This window comes from Ahaetulla prasina, chromosome 5 (assembly GCF_028640845.1).
Source record: "Ahaetulla prasina isolate Xishuangbanna chromosome 5, ASM2864084v1, whole genome shotgun sequence".
Taxonomy (NCBI): Eukaryota; Metazoa; Chordata; class Lepidosauria; order Squamata; family Colubridae; genus Ahaetulla; species Ahaetulla prasina.
Genome location: NC_080543.1, coordinates 20,520,147 through 20,539,487, shown reverse-complemented (window position 1 = coordinate 20,539,487; position 19,341 = coordinate 20,520,147). Strand labels below are relative to the sequence as shown.

General features: G+C 36.6%; 1 protein-coding gene across 2 annotated transcripts in view; it reads right to left on the bottom strand.

Annotated features, from left to right (window-relative positions):
• Positions 1 to 19,341, bottom strand: part of DYNC2H1 (dynein cytoplasmic 2 heavy chain 1) — a 159,620-nt gene that overhangs the window by 10,311 nt on the left and 129,968 nt on the right. For both annotated transcript variants that reach the window (XM_058186002.1, XM_058186003.1), the window contains exons 83-85: positions 16,240 to 16,356; positions 12,727 to 12,936; positions 12,428 to 12,517 (exon numbers count right to left, since the gene is read on the bottom strand). In XM_058186002.1, the coding sequence (XP_058041985.1) occupies positions 12,428 to 12,517; positions 12,727 to 12,936; positions 16,240 to 16,356 (417 nt within the window). The remainder of the gene's footprint in view (positions 1 to 12,427; positions 12,518 to 12,726; positions 12,937 to 16,239; positions 16,357 to 19,341) is intronic.

Genomic DNA, 19,341 nt, shown 5'->3' with positions numbered 1-19,341 from the left:
CATCTCCCCCATTGAGTGTGGGGGCAAGCGGTGGACTTGACGACCATGTCGAGGCATGGGGGTAGGGCGGTGTATTTCCCAGCTGATACCGTGGCTACCCATCTACCCCACCCCCTGACCTCCTCCCTGGACTGCTGGAACATCTCCCCCGCAGACAGCATTCTCCCGCCCAGTGGAACATCTGCCCAGTGGCTGTTGGATGAGGCCTAGGCCTCTTGGTAACCATGGCTGCCGTGCATGGTGCTGGAGGAGGGGTGAGCGATGAAGGATAGCGGACAGGATGAGCCGTAGGAGGGAGATGGTGGTCCGGCCGGATCGATGTTTTCTGTTTTGTTCCTCTAGCCACAAGACCAACTGCGGCGTTTTTGACGTCCGGATCCTTTGGGGTGTGGCCTGGTCCTGCCAGGAGGGGCGTGGGAGGTGAGGAAAATGGCCCCTTGGAAGGCGTTTTCAGGTATTTATTTATTTATTTGTTTATTTATTTATTTATTAAATTTTTATACCGCCCTTCTCCTTCACATGTGGCTCCCATGTAACACCACTTCTGCGCAGACTGCACTGGCTACCTGTGATCTCTCGAGTGCACTTCAAGGTGTTGGTTACTACCTTTAAAGCGCTCCATGGCTTAGGGCCAGGATACTTACGGGACCGCCTTCTGCTACCGAATACCTCCCACCGACCCGTACGCTCACACAGAGAGAGGCTTCTCAGGGTGCCGTCTGCCAAGCAATGTCGGCTGGCGGCCCCCAGGGAAAGGTCCTTCTCTGTGGGGGCTCCTACCCTCTGGAACGAACTCCCCCCTGGATTACGTCAACTGCCTGACCTTCGGACCTTCCACCGCGAGCTGAAGACCTATTTGTTTATTCGCGCGGGACTGGCTTCGTAATTTTAAATTTTATAATTTTATAAGTTTTAGAGAGTTTAATTTTAATGGTATATTGTTTTAAATTTTAGCCGATTATATAATAAGTTTTTTAATCTTTGTTTTATTTGTATATTGTCTATCTTTTATTATGGCTGTGAACCGCCCTGAGTCCTTCGGGAGAAGGACGGTATAAAAATCTAATAAATAATAATAATAATAAAATAATGATGGAATGAGATCTACAAACCAGATCAATGCCAGTCAAAAACCTGCCAGCACACATGCCAACACGCACAGCTTTGTATAAAAAGAAAACAAATGGATTTGACATAGGGAACCCAAGCCAATTAACCAGAAATGTAAGTTACAAATTTAAAATGACCACTTGTGATGTTTCTGCATTGGGCAAACACATAAGTTCTTAGTTTACCATAAAATATACTCAACTTTTCTGAAATGGACACGGCAGTATTGTGTCTGTCTCTGAATAAGTTTTAAAATAAGTTTTACTGAACTTATATTGTAAATTATATTATATATTCCTAACAAACAGGAAGCAGCAGGTAAAGCTAAGCGGGATCAGTTCAGATACCTGTACAATTAGCACAGGGGCCCCCCAAGGCTGTGTTCTCTCCCCACTTCTCTTCTCTCTGTAAACCAATGACTGCATCTCCAGCGATCCATCTGTTAAACTACTGAAGTTCGCAGATGACACAACAGTGATTGGTCTCATTCAAGACAATGATGAATCCGCATATAGACGTGAGGTCGAACGACTAGCCTTGTGGTGCAATCTGGAACTGAACACACTCAAAACCGTAGAAATGGTGGTAGACTTTAGGAGAAACCCGTCCATACTTCCACCTCTCACAATACTTGACAACACAGTATCAATAGTAGAAACCTTCAAATTTCTAGGTTCTATCATATCACGAGATCTAAAATGGACAGTTAACATCAAAAACATCATCAAAAAAGGACAACAAAGACTGTTCTTTCTGTGCCAACTCAGAAAGCTCAAACTGCCCAAGGAGCTACTGATCCAGTTCTACAGAGGAATTATTGAGTCTGTCATTTGCACCTCTATAACTGTCTGGTTTGATTCTGCAACCCAACAAGACAGACACAGACTTCAGAGGATAATTAGAACTGCAGAAAAAATAATTGCTACCATCCTGCCTTCCACTGAGGACCTGTATACTGCACGAATCAAGAAGAGGGCTGTGAAAATATTTACAGATCCCTCACATCCTGGACATAAACTGTTTAAACTCCTACCCTGAAAACGACGCTATAGAGCACTGAACACCAGAACAACTAGACACAAGAACAGTTTTTCCCCGAAGGCCATCACTCTGCTAAACAAATAATTCCCTCAGCAATGTCAAACTATTTACTAAATCTACACTACTATTAATCTTTTCATCGTTTCCATCACCAATCTCTTTCCACTTATGACTGTATGACTGTAACTTTTTGTTGCTATCATTAAGGGTTAAATTGCAACCTATGACCATCATTTGTGTTGTAAATGTTGTACCTTTGATGAAGGTATTTTTTTTTCTTTTATGTACACTGAGAGCATATGCACCAAAACAAATTCCTTGTGTGTCCAATCACACTTGGCCAATAAAATTCTATTCTATTCTATATGTATCATATATTCAACTTCATAAATAATGGATCATTCTGCTACATAATACACATGATACCATTTGACATAAAACAAATAAGTCACTATTTTTTATGTATGAAATTAAAGATAATGAATAATCTTATCAAAAAATAAATAATAGTTTATTGTTTAATAAACAATATTGGTTGGAAACATGCAGAAGAGGCTTTTATCCTGCAGTGGACAGACAATGGCTAGAATGATGATGATGGTGAAACAATAGTTTATGTTGTTTTTGAACCTGGAAAAACACAAAGCCCACATAACTTTTATAAAGATATATCATGCCCATATAAATTTCTTCTTTTAAAAAAAGACTAAAATGGTTACAATAAATTCCTCTTATTAATTTAATATACTGTATGTAAACAGTGGTATTGGCTACAAAAATTGAATTTTAAAGCAATGCATTTATTGTAAAATGAAAACCATTTATAAATGTATCATGAAGTCCGAGACTCTGCAATCGTCATAAATATGAATCAGTTGCTAGGTGTTTGCAGCATCCCCACATAACCATGGGGATGTTGCAACAGTCGTAAGTGTGAAAAATGTTCATAGGTCACTTTTTTCAGTGCTGTTGTAACTATGAACAGTCAATAAATGAACTGCTGTAAGTCAAGGACTACCTGTATAGTAATCTCTCCAATCTTATGAAATAAAATTAATGAATAATCTAAAATCCAACCTTATTCAAAGCATGCTTCTAATACAGAAACCTTTGGACTGCACATATGTGCGAGGGGAACCTTTACCTTTTTATTTAAATTGAGATAACCATATTATTCCTCTATAAAAAGTTCATTATCAAAGATGAAGGCAAACATGTCATTTCTATTTAACTATTCCTTGTCACATTTGATTTCAGATAGAACCTTTTAGCCTAGTAACACCAGAAAATTGGCAAGTTTTACTTGTTCTATAAATCTCTTTCTAGTTCTACTGTTGAATGTCTGTTGCAAATGACAAAATTGGAAAAGGAGACTGAGATAAATTAATAAAAATGCTCTTATTGAAGATATTGCTACCCCCATCCTGAATCATGGGGAGAAAGGCCATTGAAGTGATAATACCACTAAATAAACTGTATAATTTGTTGTTCTATCATAGTAACTCCCCACATTGCTGGGGTTTTTTTTGTCTGAGACGGAGCAATTTAATCAAATACCCTTTATATGTGTCACAACATAGATTACAAATGTTTCTGCCAGATAATTATGAGTGATCTGTGTGTTCTCTTCCCCCCACCCCAAATTCTATTTAGGCTAGTGAGCTTGGTCATATCTGCATGATTCTTTCAATGATTTATCAGTTCCTGCTATATTATGGCAGTAATTGCAGTTCTTCAACAAGAAAGATAGCATGAATTAAAGTGTTCAGTGTCAAAGTGGTCATTAGAGTCATTTGTAATTTCAGATTAATATATTCATTTTACTAGTGTATTCAAATAAACATTGAATCCAGGTATTCCAGACATCTATGGGCAAGCAATTATAGTCAATTAAGTTCTAAGAGACTGTAACAATTAACAGCAACAGTCTGTTTTGAAATCTGAAGTAATTATTTTGTAATTTGCTTGTTTAATAAAGAGAGAATTACATGGTGGCTAGTATTTTAAAACCATGTTTGTCTGTCTGTCTGTCTTATCTTCTGATAGCAATACCACTTAGACTTACATACCACTTCACAGTGATTTACAGCTCTCTCAAAGCGGTTTACAGAGTCAGCATATTTCCCCCAACAATCTGGGTCCTCATTTAACCGACCTTGGAAGGACGGAAGGCTGAGTAAACCTTGAGCTGGTGAGAATCGAACTGCTGGCAGTCAGCAGAATTAGCCTGCAATACTACATTCTAACCACTGTGCCACAATGGCTCTAATAATAGTTCACTTCTAATAGCTCACTTAATTATTAGACATGGGAAAATACTATGAGCAAAAGTATTAGCTTAATTTCTGAAGCAATAAACTGCACCATTTTTAAAAGTATCTTAAAAACCAAAAGGCTTACTATGAAGACCTTTTTCCTCTCTTAGAAGGCAAAATATCAGCTGCAAAGGATGTGTGTATTCGGCCTGGACATCATTCTATGTAAAGTAAATTAACTGAGGTTTAAAATTGTTGCAAGTAGCTTTTCACAAAAGGGCTTTATTTATGGATATATTTTACATGTAACTATATAGTTTATAACTATAATATAAAAGTGTAAAAAACCACAGAGATGATAAAGGAATGTGATGGTTAGCAAAAGAAAATTTTAAAAGAGAGTCGAGTTTTAAAGCATTATAATAATATAATAATAATAATAATAATATAATAATAATAATAATAATAATAATAATAATAATAATATCTATTTTATTTATTAAACATGAAACTTAGTCAACTGAATATTTTAAAAAATGTTTTAAATGTTTAAAAACGGTTAAAATTTATCATCATCATGTGTTGTAACATTCATCATCATCATCATCATCATCATCATCATCATCAGGTGTTGTTACATAAACCAGGAGACTACTATTCTAGTACATTCTAGTACTATTCTATTCTATACTAGCTTGGTTGTTTATTTACCAGCTCTGTCAGGTACATGCTTGCACACTTCCCATAGTGCACAACAAGAGGATGAGGTAGCTTCATATGAGAAAAAAAGACCTGCAGCATCATTCTAGTCCTCTTCATAAACCGGCACTGCAATCGGGAAGTTTCAGACCAATCAGGAATTAGACTCCCTGCACGGAGCACCAACTCTTCTCTCCACAGAAGTGGTACCCATTTATCTACTCACATAGAACATGCAAGGTGGGCAGAAACTGTGGCAAGTAATGGGAGCTTAACCCATCATGCACTCCTAGGGCTTGAGACCATCTCCAGCATCATTAAGCCACTAAGTTACCGTGCCTCAAAAAACACTCTGTTATCATAGCCTGTTTCCTGACCTGTTCTATCTTGAAGGGTTGATATGAAAGCTTAACTGTGTTTTTATTCCTTTCCTCTTATACCAGAAAGCATTAAGGTAGAGCCAGATGTTTTCTAACATACTCTTCTTTTCCCAAATGTAAGCCATGTTTTCCAGTTTCTAGTTGTCACATTTCTTTTCCAAGGTCATCTGTGTGATTTTCTATATCTTAGAACTTGAAGCCATTGGGTAAGCAGTAAGGATGCTCTTTCCAACTCTTGTATATTATTGCCATTTATTCCTGTGAATTTTTAAAATTTATGTTTCTCCAAAACATTCGGTGCCTCCGGAATTTCATTGAATGCATCATGTAAGATAGTAGCACTAGTTTTCCATCCAAGAAAACCTCAGAGGTAATGGAGCTTCAAATGAGATTTCTGAATGAAAACTATTACACCCAAAGATATAGCAACCCCCACTCTTTGCAAGACCAATGATAATCTATTTCATCATAAAACCATATCGTTCAAAGGTATTGGGATGAAGGGTAGTCTTTTCTGACACACAAACGCAATGCACTTGTCTGTACATTTGTATAGTTGTACTAGCTCTGACACAATATCACTGTGTGTCCATGATTTTAACATTATAGCTTCAATGTATTGGAATTTGTATTAGAATTCTGTGCAAGAGAGATGAATGCTAATGATTGAAAACAATTCAAAGAAAGCCAAGGTACTTGCTAGTGTAAGATAACTTTTTTTTTTTGCAAGGACGTGGAAGGATGAATGTAATGTAGCAATAGGAAAATTGGTGTGATGGTTATCAGATGGTTATGAAAGGAAATGAATAAGCTAGGAAAAAGTAAAATGAAATAATATATATAAAAAAATGAGAAAATGAGAATTGGAATACCTAACTGGTAGAGAGAAGTTCGCTGAAGATAAGGCACCAGCACAAGTTCCAAAGCTCAGAAGACAAAATCTGTGGTCCCAGTGACTGGCCCAGATTGGATCCTGAAGAGTATTTGTAACAACATTGCAAGATATGCTCCCTGAGGTTGCAAACTTTGATATATCAAGTATCATGACATTATTAGATACAAAGTATTAATGTCACACAGCTTCCCCAAGGTTTAATATATTTTCATGTCCATAGAGTTGTCTAATATCTCTAATAATCCTTAGCAATATGACCTGAAATGTTAATTTGCTAGTGCATTTCTCATCTCCCTATGCGTTCCCAAGAGTAAAGCAATTTTAGATGAAAGAATAAAATTAAAATACTCTTTTATTATAGTACTTCCTAATGCAATATCCATCCACTATAGATAATTGCAAGGAGTTTATTATGTGAATGAATTTGGGAACAGGCAATAATAACCTTTTAAATGCAATGTGAGTACAGGGAGGTGTTGTGAATAGGCCTTTAAATCAAAGCCTTTAAAGTAGAGAGTCTGTCAAGGTATTTTATAATTCAAAAACATTGATTTTGAACAAGCAAGTTCACTTGTGTTTTTGAAAACAAGCATTAAAACTTTACCATTGTTTTCACTAAGCATGACAAATGTTATTTGACTGTATGAAATGTTCATATTTGTATTTTTATGCAAAGGATGCATATATTCCAGATACTATTTTTTTAAAAAAAATACATAAAAGTACTTGAGAAAATGTATGGGCCTGAATGACTTCCTTGAATTTAATTACCTAATAAATATTCAATAAAAATATATGGTAGACTGGGAAAAGCGTACAAGGTAAAAATATCATGACAGAGGTAGCATCAATAAATTTCCTAATGCCTAATAGTAATCTTTTTACAAGGATGCTCAAAGGGAATATCAAAACTGTTAATTATTCAGAAATAAAGTAAAGGTATATTATACTTTATACACTATTATATATAATAGTGCAAGTAACATAATCAATTTTAAGGACAGTCGCAGAAATAAATCAGCCAATTATTTTTGTTTTCTTAATGTTGCTGAAAGTATTATGATGCATTACTACAATATATTGTTATATATATAGTGTGTTGTGTCTGCGCCCCCCGAGCCGGGCCTGCTGCCAGAAAGTGACTTGGAAAGTGAGGGGGAAGGGCCGTCAGGACTTACCTCGGGAGCACCGGCTTGCCTGGCTCAGCTCTAGGAGCCAAAAACAGGCCAGGTGGAAGAAATAACGAGGCTTCCATCCCCTGACTCTTCCCCCCTCCCCAGGTCACGCCTGCAGTCCCAGCTGTCGGCAATCAGGCTTGGTTTCGTAGGCAGGAGAGGAGGGAACAACAGAAGCAAGGGTGGGGCAGGCCTAGGAAGTGTCAAAACATGCCTTTAAAAGTAAAAAAAAAAGCCTTTGAGGATCCCGCCCCTCAGCTGAGATCGGCAAAGGCTTCAAACTTAAAAAACAAATATTTAAAGGCTGCTCTGGGGATCTCACCTGAGTTCCTCATCAGCAGAACCTTAAAAAACATGTTTTCTGTAGAAAACATGTAGAAAACCTCCTTTTAAAAGAGTCTAAGCCACTTACCTGATTACTGATGGACCTCATTGACTTCCATTGAGGACCTGTATACTGCATGAATCAAGAAGAGGGCCGTGAAAATATTTACAGATCCCTCACATCCTGGACATAAACTGTTTCAACTCCTACCCTCAAAACGACGCTATAGAACACTGCACACCGGAACAACTAGACACAAGAACAGTTTTTTCCCTCAAAACGACCTACCCTCAAAACGACGCTATAGAGCACTGCACACCAGAACAACTAGACACAAGAACAGTTTTTTCCCCGAAGGCCATCACTCTGCTAAACAAATAATTCCTTCAACACTGTCAAACTATTTACTAAATCTGCACTACGATTAATCTTCTCATCGTTCCCATCACCAATTTCCTTCCACTTATGACTGTATGACTGTAACTTTGTTGCTGGCAATCCTTATGATTTATATTGATATATTGACCATCAATTGTGTTGTAAATGTTGTACCTTGATGAATGTATCTTTTCTTTTATGCACACTGAGAGCATATGCACCAAGACAAATTCCTTGTGTGTCCAATCACACTTGGCCAATAAAAAAATTCTATTCTATTCTATTCTATTCTATTCTATTCATGGCTTTTCTCGCAGCCGGAAAGCCCCAGTTTTGCTTTTAGCACCAGACAGAACTAATCTAAACTTAGCTAATCTATTTCATCACTGAGTGATTAATATTGTCTGGCTTTGCTTGCTGAGGAACTCTGGGAATTGAAGTCCACAATAAAATAAAATAAAATAAAATAAAATAAAATAAAATAAAATAAAATAAAATAAAATAAAATAAAATAAAATAAAATAAAATAAAATAATAAAATAAAATAAATAAAATAAAATAATAAAATAAAATAAAATAATAAAATAACATAACATAACATAACATAACATAATATAACATAATAAAATAAAAATAAAATATTTGTGCAGCTTTCTGAGAGTTGGTGTGTTTCTGTAGTGTTTCACTCTAACTACACAAACACACAAAATCTCAGAAAGCTGTATGTGGTATTTTGTGTGTGTGTGTGTGTGTCAGTTGTGTTGTGTGTGTGTAAAGTGTGAAAGTTGGTTTTTGAGCTTTTTGTGGCTATGTGAAGTGTGAAGTGCAGTTGCTTTTACATTGACAGTTGTGTTGTGTTGTTACAAATGACAGTTGTGTTGTGTTGTGTTATGTATGTGTAAAGTGTGAAAGTTGGTTTTTGGTACCTCTTATTGTTTTTTATACTTTGTTTATTATTTTTATTATTTATTGTTATTGGCCACGCCCAGCCAGCCACCTGACCACCAAGCTACGCCCACCAATTAAACCAGACCACAGAACCGGTAGGGAAAATTTTTAGATTTCACCCCTGATCTGAAGGCAAAATGGAGGCCAGGGCAATGCGTGCGAGTGGTGGCATGAGGCCACAGAAGAAGGCAAGGCAGGTGTCAGGGTGTGTAAGGCCTGATAAGTAAGGCAGATCCACCCCTCATCCCCACCGTAGCTTATTTTTTACCTGTGTGCCTCGCCCCACCCCCTGCACCCTGGGGTGGCCAGGGTCTTAATTAGGGCTAATTTTGTGGGCGGGGCTTAATTTGATAGCTGGCACTCAAAAACATGATAGGGCTTCTTTTCAAGGTGGGTCGTCTTTTTGGAGAAATACGGTGTTAATGGTTAAAATGAGTCAGAAATCCATTCTATCCTCATTCAAAGGTACATAACAGATCTGGGCTTCTAGAAAACTAAACTCATTGCCTCTCTGGAAAAAAATATGATGACCAAAGCGAGATTTTAAAAAGCTGCTTGTATCAACTATGCACACAGCAATGATTCAAATTAGTTTTGTACACAGTGACAGTGGGAGGCAATGTGGCATGAAAGTCGCTCTCCGGGCTTGTGTTGAGCAAACTTAGCCCGTGTAAAGAAGAGCTAATAATGGAAATTGATGAGAAAAGAGATTCTGCAAAACAAGGTGCTTTATATACTCTGCCTCTGAATATTTAAATAAACTGCATACGACTAATATTGGCCGTCGCAGATGCAACATCACACTGTACAGTAAGGATAAGCAAAAGAATGAAAAATGTATTGTATAAATCAATCTGTTCCGAGGATCTTTCTTATTGCCTTTTATCCCTTTTGTCTTTGAAAGGTTTTTTTTAAAAAAGCTTTACAAAAAAAACAATCCTTCTTTCAATGGAGCTGGGAATTATATCCCCAAACAGCTGGTAGATACATAGCTTTTCATTCCAAAGAATGCCACCAGCAGCTAAATGTTCATGAGCTCTTTCCTCTTGAAATATCAGTCTGTCACACAGAACATAATCTTCAATACACACATAGAATTATAGCACAGCACCAAAGACAAAGAAATATATATCGATTTGTTACTGCTGCCTCTTTTCAAACAGAGGGCAAATATATGAATAGTCACTCCAGATGTGTGCTCGTTAGCAGTCTTGTTTCCTTTTTATGAAGGAAACTGTACGTCGAGGGCCAGAAGTATTTAAAAAAAACAGAAGAAAAGGCATAGAATGTTGTGTTGTGGCTGCTGCTATTGTTTGTTACTCTGTATGTGTCTTTTATTTTCTGTGGACAGATTCCGAGGGACACCTTCTGCAAACTTAGACTAAGTCACACCCATACCAGGATCAGCAGGCTTTGAAATTTTCCAGCTTACTTCTTCTACAAGATTGCCTGATATCACTGATCCCTTATAGAATAGAATAGAATAGAATAGAATAGAATAGAATAGAATAGAATAGAATAGAATAGAATAGAATTTTTTATTGGCTAAGTGTGATTGGACACACAAGGAATTTGTCTTGGTGCATATGCTCTCAGTGTACATAAAAGAAAAGATACGTTCATCAAGGTACAACATTTACAACACAATTGATGATCAATATATCAATATAAATCATAAGGATTGCCAGCAACAAGTTATAGTCATACAGTCATAAGTGGAAAGAGATTGGTGATGGGAACTATGAGAAGATTAATAGTAGTGCAGATTCAGTAAATAGTCTGACAGTGTTGAAGGAATTATTTGTTTAGCAGAGTGATGGCCTTCGGGAAAAAACTGTTCTTGTGTCTAGTTGTTCTGGTGTGCAGTGCTCTATAGTGTCGTTTTGAGGGTAGGAGTTGAAACAGTTTATGTCCAGGATGCGAGGGATCTGCAAATATTTTCACGGCCCTCTTCTTGATTCGTGCAGTATACAGGTCCTCAATGGAAGGCAAGTTGGTAGCAATTATTTTTTCTGCAGTTCTAATTATCCTCTGAAGTCTGTGTTTTTCTTGTTGGGTTGCAGAACCGAACCAGACAGTTATAGAGGTGCAAATGACAGACTCAATAATTCCTCTGTAGAATTGGATCAGCAGCTCCTTGGGCAGTTTGAGCTTACTGAGTTGGCGCAGAAAGAACATTCTTTGTTGTCCTTTTTTAATGATGTTTTTGATGTTAGCTGTCCATTTGAGATCTTGCGATATGATAGAACCCAGAAATTTGAAGGTTTCTACTGTTGATACTGTGTTGTCAAGTATTGTGAGAGGTGGAAGTATGGAAGGGTTTCTCCTAAAGTCTACCACCATTTCTACAGTTTTGAGTGTGTTCAGTTCCAGTTTGTTTTGGTTGCACCACAAGGCTAGTCGTTCGACCTCTCGTCTATATGCGGATTCGTCATTGTCTCGAATGAGACCAATCACTGTTGTGTCATCTGCGAACTTCAGTAGCTTAACTGATGGATCATTGGAGATGCAGTCATTGGTATACAGAGAGAAGAGAAGTGGGGAGAGCACACAGCCTTGGGGGGCCCCTGTGCTAATTGTACAGGTATTTGATGTGATCTTGCTTAGCTTCACCTGCTGCTTCCTGTTTGTTAGGAAGCTTGTGATCCACTTACAAGCCTGTTATGAAGCCTCAATGGATTTTACACTATTATCCATAATGTACCAAAGGAATTTAAATATAAAACATACACTCCATACTATTCTGTATGATATTTTAAAAGAGCCAATTTTTATATTTGGCTTTATAAAAGAAGTGGTGCAAGATGAAAAAACAAGGATACCATATACCTGTGATGGTGAACCTGTGGCATGTTGCCCCACTTCAGCTCTGCCTTGCATGTGCGTGCGCCTCCCGCCGGCCAGCTGGTCTTTGGGTCTCTGCCGTGCATGTGCAGGAGATGGGGATGGGGTGCATGTGGGGGGCCCATGTACGCATGCGTGGGGGCAGGGGGCATGCGGTGGCCCGCTCGCAAGTGCATGGGAGGCAGGGGGCGTGCACAGGGCTGCGCGCACATTGCATTTTGGAGGTTCAAGGGCACAGACATTCATGCATGCATGGGTGCGCTTTGGGCACTCAGACCAAAAAAGGTTAGCCATCACTGCCATATACGTATGAAGTTTACTACATATTATAAACCTACTAAACTTAAAAAATGAATAATGTTGCAATGGAACACTACCTGAATAGCATGTGCTCGTGCTACAACAGCTCTCAGATACTGTAAAGGGTCTTCTGGACCTTCCCATTTGCTCTGCCATGTTAAAGGGCACTGAAAAAAAGAAAAAAAAATCCCCATTAGAAATCTTGCTGACATTTCTAATTCACAGATCTTGTCTGCACTTCCATAGTGGCTAGGAAAGCTTTTAACCTTTTTGATTAAGAAGTAAATTTCATACTTCCTCAATTAGTTCTGGTTCGAGTTTATTTTATCTACTCAAGAATTATGCGTCTTGTACACAGAGAATTGAAATGTCTTACCTTTTGGTTTAATAAAGCGCTGGCTAATTTTTGAACTTCTGAGCTTAAGAGTGAGGTTCCTCGAATTACTTTACTGAGAGCAGCAAGAGACTGATGAATACTTTGAACTACACGAATGGCATTAAATTGTTCTAAGATAATGAATGAAAGGATTGGAGATCCTTGACGTTCAGAAGGAGGAGACACTTTCTGATGAATCAGATTGGAATTCTAAAAGACAATAAATCCAGCAATGTTCAGTTAATAGGCTGAATGAGATCATCCTTGAAAATATACAGAAATAGATACTGATCCCAGAAAGACGGGGAGGGATATATAATTGACATAATTCTTATCCTTCAAAGTATACATCTAAGCATCGTGGAAAAATATCTTTCTCAGAATCGGAGATGTCTGCATGGCTGCAATGATAATGAACAAACCAGGAAAAAGGGCACAGGATCATGAAACAAGCAGAAAATGAAAAAGCAAAAAGAGGCAGTTATGTTATTGTACTCTTCAAAATGAAAGATTTTGAATTATTAACTAGGAATTCGTAATCTAAATTAGAAGATATGACAGTAAATTGCAAAGGTTAAACTCAGGTTAATTGAATTCTCCCTTAAATTCAAGGCTACCCTGTCAATTACAATGAAGAGAAAACTCATATATATAAAGACAGGAAATTTTTCCCAGAAGCACAATGTTCAGAAAGATGATTTTTTTTTCTTATTCTGGATGGTACAGCATTCCCTCACCATGGCCTTAATATCACACACTCAAGTGGTAGCAGTGACAATGCATGCTTTTCTGTAACTTTGAATGAAGTTAAGACCAGATTAGACAATTGGAAAATTCAATCTATTAGGCCGCCTTGGAAGAATGCTGGAAATTACAAATCGTGCAGAATTCAATTGTCAAGAATAGAAATTGATGATTTAAACCAGGGATCCCTAAACTTGGCAGCTTTAAGACTTGTGGACTTCAACTCCCAGAATTCTCCAGCCAGCTATGCTAGTTAATTCTAGGAGTTGAAGTCCACAAGTCTTAAGGCTGCCAAGTTTGAAGATCTCTGATATAAACTATATAATAATCATATTTGCTAAACAACATTTGTTTCTCTGCCAAATTCAAAGTGCTGATTATGACTGTTAAAGCCATATCCTGTGATAAGTCTTTCTGAAAGCTTCTTTGCTTCCAAATACAGTGGTGTGGGCGGTTAATGGCATTAATTTTTTTGACATATGTTATATTACTGCTCTGCAAGCTGCAAGCATCTTTGGCTTCAAGTGTGCTTCTCAGTGCAATTCAAAATGCTGGTAGTAGCCCTTCATGGCTTGAGACCATGGCTACATATGGGTCTCTCCCCAACTGTTTCTACCCATTTTACCTCATCTGGCAGAATAGACCTGTTCTGAGTGACATTGGCTAAGGAGTTTTGGCTGGCAGAGCCCAGAAGGAGGAACTTTTTTGTCATGGTGCCCAACTTGTAGAATATCATTCCATTTGAGATCATGTGAGCTCGGGCCTTCCTGGTCTTTTGTTGCCCTATGTAGTGCAGTTGGATTCTTTACTATTATTTTGCTATTAATTTACTTAGTAACTTATGTTAATATGTGACTAAGTTAATATCACTTATGTCATTTATGTCAAATTTTGTTGCAGAAATCAAATCCAGAAAGCACATACAGGTAACTGATGCAGCAGGATTCATTAACCAAGAAACTTCTTTATATACATAATAACGTATGAGACATATATACAATACCAAGAGCAGTTCGCAGAATCAGAAGCATAATCACAGAAGAACAGTTAACAGAAGGAAGGACAATAATAGGAGGACACAACTTATATTTAACCTAAGCCACGCCCTGGTTACAAGCTGTTCCAGCTCCCAAACAACCCTCATTGGCTGACTTAGTTGCTATGCCTATACTTTGGCTGATCTTGTTACCATGTCCTATTCCAGCCAGTCCCCAATGGCTGACCTGTTGCCATGTCTATCCCAATCATGAACTCTCATACAAACTGACATAATCTATGTAATTTCTTAACATATTAGTATTAATGCTTTTTTTATTTTATGCTGATTTTTGTTTGTTTGTTCAATTTATATGACCATCCATTTCAAGCAAGACTCTGGGTGGCTAATAACAATTAAAAAACACACAGCAAAAACCCAATGAAAAACATTAAAAATGGCAGTGGAAACAAAAACAACAACAACTGTCAATATAATTGCAGCACAAATATTTCAATAGAACTAAAGTATGGGTTCTAAAATTGGTTAACTGATTATTAATTTAAAGTTACCAGATTAGAGCTTGAAGGCATTCTGGCTGAAATTAATGGAAGTTAAATTGTGTCACAAGTAAATTGTCAGTTTAATATGAATTAGACCTCAGATCCATTAATTCTGGATCCAATACAATGTATGGCTTATTGTATTGCTTCTAAAACTTAATGCTGTGTTTCCTATTTGAGAGACAATTCTGGCTAAAAAGCTATAGTCAGCCCAATGCATTAATTTTCAAAAGTGCTTAGGATGGGAGTGGGATTCTAGTGATGCAGGAAGAGGAAATAATTGTTTTAAAGGGCCAGACTTATTACTTACTACACAATAGATATAAATATAAAAGTCTAAAAACGTTTATATCCTTATATCCAAAGCAACCCTTTGCTTCTTTTTCTGCACAGGCAAAATAGCAATCTATTAATAATGTGTTAAGCCTTGTTTCATGTATTCACCAAAAATTTGACATTCACAAATCTGACCAAATTGCAACTCTTCAGATTAATTCTTCAGATTAATTATTGTGGCTTGGGAGCCTTGACAAAAAAATGGCTCAAATCTTAATTACAGTTATTCCAAATCTAACCTCCAGTTTCCGGTCTGACTTTTGTTATTTTAATAATTGTGATTTGTTAGAAAAGTATAAAGGTTTTAGCAATAGAAGAATCATAGGATTGAAAATCAGTCTTCAGTCCAAGTATATACTCCAAAGCTTTTGTCTTGACTAATAAAGAAACTGATAGCATAAAATATCATTCCGATATCAAAAATAATTATCTATTATATAAAACAAGTTCTTCTCAAATATTCATCAGAAAAAAAATTCTAGGGAAACTGGCAGAGAAGGCTGCAAATGGTGAAGGATCGTGATTACAGGATGCTTGGTAACCAGTTGTAAGAACAGGCTGTCAACCACACAAAATGTGATGTTATCACAACGGTGGGTCAGCAGTCACCACTTCAAAGATGGGCCATTAAATAATCATTCCTGAGTCTCTCATAATTTGAGACAATCATTTGTGACTGATTGTAAATTGAGCACTACTTGTAAATTTCTTTCTCTTTTCATTCATGTCATATTTTCAATCTCTTTGGCTTACCATAACTTATTCTTTTACTATATTTTGCATAATGTTGCATATCCTGAGAGGAATAACCTGTTGCTTATATAATCTCAATATGTATTGAAAATATGGTTATTAACATCAAAGGAGTTTTTTCTATCCTCCAGCTGATCTTACCTGATTAAGCTTTTTCCATAGATTGAGGACTGGAGAAAGCTCATTTGACCAGATTTCTCTGTCAAATTTGCAACCGGCAGTTACAGATCTACTCAAGATCCGAAGTTGTGAAATTACCTGTAAGAGAAAAAACAAACAAATGAGAATATGGAGACAATTCCCAATAAAATTACAGAAGAGATTCATACCTATTGTATATATTTTGATAAATATCTTCAGAAGGGTATGAACCAGATCATAATTGCAAATAAAGATTTAACCATAAATCCTATGAGAAACTTCTCATCAAAACGAGCAATTATTGCTTCCAAAGATATTTAACATAGAGTGTTTTTATTAATTATTTGAATTAATAATTACATTACCAGAGATAGTTAAGACTGATTAGGATTAATTTGACACTTTTGTTTGAGAACATAAGAAAGAAATGTTGATTACAAGAATTCATATGAAATAAAGCTGGTTATCTTGGAATTAGAATTATATGACAATTTGTAAAAGGTTTGAAATCAAATCAGTTCGAATAATTATTTGAGAATTTGCATAGTGCCTGTGTCTTGTATTTGTTCTTGTAGCCATGTAAACATTTAGAAGTTGTAAATCATGGAGTTATTATAAACAAATACTTTTTTTTTGTATTAAGTTAATCATCCACGCATACCAAAAAAGGTACTGAATGTATTCTATTTGGAATTGGATCCATAGACCATCGGTTATTTTAGTAACCTTCTAGAATATACATTCTAATTTTCCATGTCTCTGAACTATAATTTATGATAGTTATTTGGAAGATTAGGGTTTTACTAAATATCAGAAGTTAAATGTGTAGGCTTTTTATTGTGTCAGAAGACTGTATCAGCACATTTTTTCAAGGGAATTAGGTCTTAAAAGCTTGAATACAAATCACAGGAGACATGCTAGCTCATGCAATTTTTAACTTAAGCAAACTAAGAGTGAATCCTTCCGTCACAGTAAAGGAAAAATGACATTCATGCTGTCAGTTTTGAATTTGATCAAATTTTCAAACAAAATGTCTCTTGTGTCTTTGAAGAGGCCATGCACGGCATGTAATAAAAATATGGTCATTTTACATAAAGCTATGTCATTATGAAGAAGATCCTGTCGTCCACTTCCAAGAAACTAGCAAGCAACAGAAGATATATTGGGCATAAACAGCCCAGCTGAATATGTACACTTCTACTGCTCCAGTTGCTTGTGTGACAAAGAGAAAGTGGGAGAGAGATTAAGATTAAGCATTTATTCTTCTTTACCATGAAATAAATATTTCTCAGCAATTGTTTTCAAAGAATACATTTTCACAATATCATTTCCAATTCATCCCTAAACCATGAAGTTGTCTTCATTTGTTCTGCTGATGTCTTCTCCTACCCCCAAATCTTGTGATACTGACAATCTATAATACAATGAAAATGTGAATGATGGCACGATCAAAGTCTAGAATTTGTCCAGTTCTTGCTGCTCAGTTAGGCAAGCTGTTTCCCATCTGGCTGTTGGCCCTCTATGGCTGTTTTTGGCTGAGGTTGCAAGAGAGGCTGAACACCTGGCTTAAACAGAAGCATCTGTTTGCGAAATACCTGGCCACCACTTCTGAAATCATGGTGATACATTCTAAATGATGTGCCTACCAATCCTCTGGAAGACTGCAAGGCCTGCTTTTAAACATGTAAACAGATTATTTTCAAAACTGATAAGATGGTTTTAGGTATGTATTTTTGAATGTGTGTATGAGTCAGTCAGCCAGCCAGTCAGTCGACTGTTTGTCTGTCTGTCTGTCTGTCTGTCTGTCTGTCTGTCTGTCTGTCTGTCTGTCTGTCTGTCTATCTATCTATCTATCTATCTATCTATCTATCTATCTATCTATCTATCTATCTATTTATTTTATTTTATTTTATTTTGTCACAACAGTATCTATCTATCTATCTATCCTCCCACCCACCTCTTCATTGCCAATCATCTTTTACTGAGGAAGAGAGCTGTCACTGAGTCTCACATTCATCAAAAGGTTTCAGGCAACCTCACAAGATCTCAACAAACACAATCAAATTACAATTGTTAATTTTGATAAGGTTCTTTTAAATGGTTTCGCATGCAATCTATTTAACCAACCCTGACTTCTGTTTGCTTTATCCTACCTAATCCAATTTGGATCTTACAACAGACTCTATGCAGATGAAGTGAACTGGTTAGTCTGAAAATGTGCCACCAGATTTCTGACTTTTTGCCATCTTATGTGTAATATTGACGGAAAAGCAGAGGTATAGTACATAAGCCAAAAACACTTTAAATTGTTTTAACCCTGTATAGAAGAATTTAAATCACTATGACAGCTGCAACTTCAAGGAAAGTCACTTTTCCAATTTCTCAATATTCTATTAGATTATTTCAATGCATCAGAAGAAATTCCTGCTATTAAAGGAGGGATCAGCTTCAGTGATCCTTGAATCCAAATGTTCAATGATTTCGACCCATTTATACACTTCTCTTTAAAACCTCATCTGCAAATATAATACTTAAATGGGTCATTCTTAACATGAAATTTGTTGTAGCTATGAAATGATGATTACTAGGAGTGCAAATCAAAGTTGGCTCTTTTAGCAGTTAAGAATTGCTTTGCTGTTAAATATTAAATATTGTCAAGAAAATGAAATAGTACTGTAGTTGATCTATCACTCATTTCAAGACTTCACACAGTTCCTTCAGAACATTGATAACACAAAAAATATAAATTGCTTTTCTATCCTTTGCTCAAGAAATAGACGTTAGGATAATTCAATAATTCTCTTTAACCTTACTTCTATTTTTTCATGATTTTGTTCTCAAATTGGCTATCAAAACAGGCCAATATAAGCTTCATAGAGTCCACTAACCTATTCCATCAGATTTCTTGTGGGAGAGTTAATTCGGGTTTCTCCCATTTCCTTCACAGCAGCTGATTTCAAAATGCTTATTTTTCATGTATTTACGGTACCTATATTATCCTTTGTTTCTGGGATACTGAAATCTTTGTCTTGTCATAGTAATAGATAGGCATTTTAGCAATATATAGAAGAATGGAGTACCTTCAGAGAAATGCCTACATTG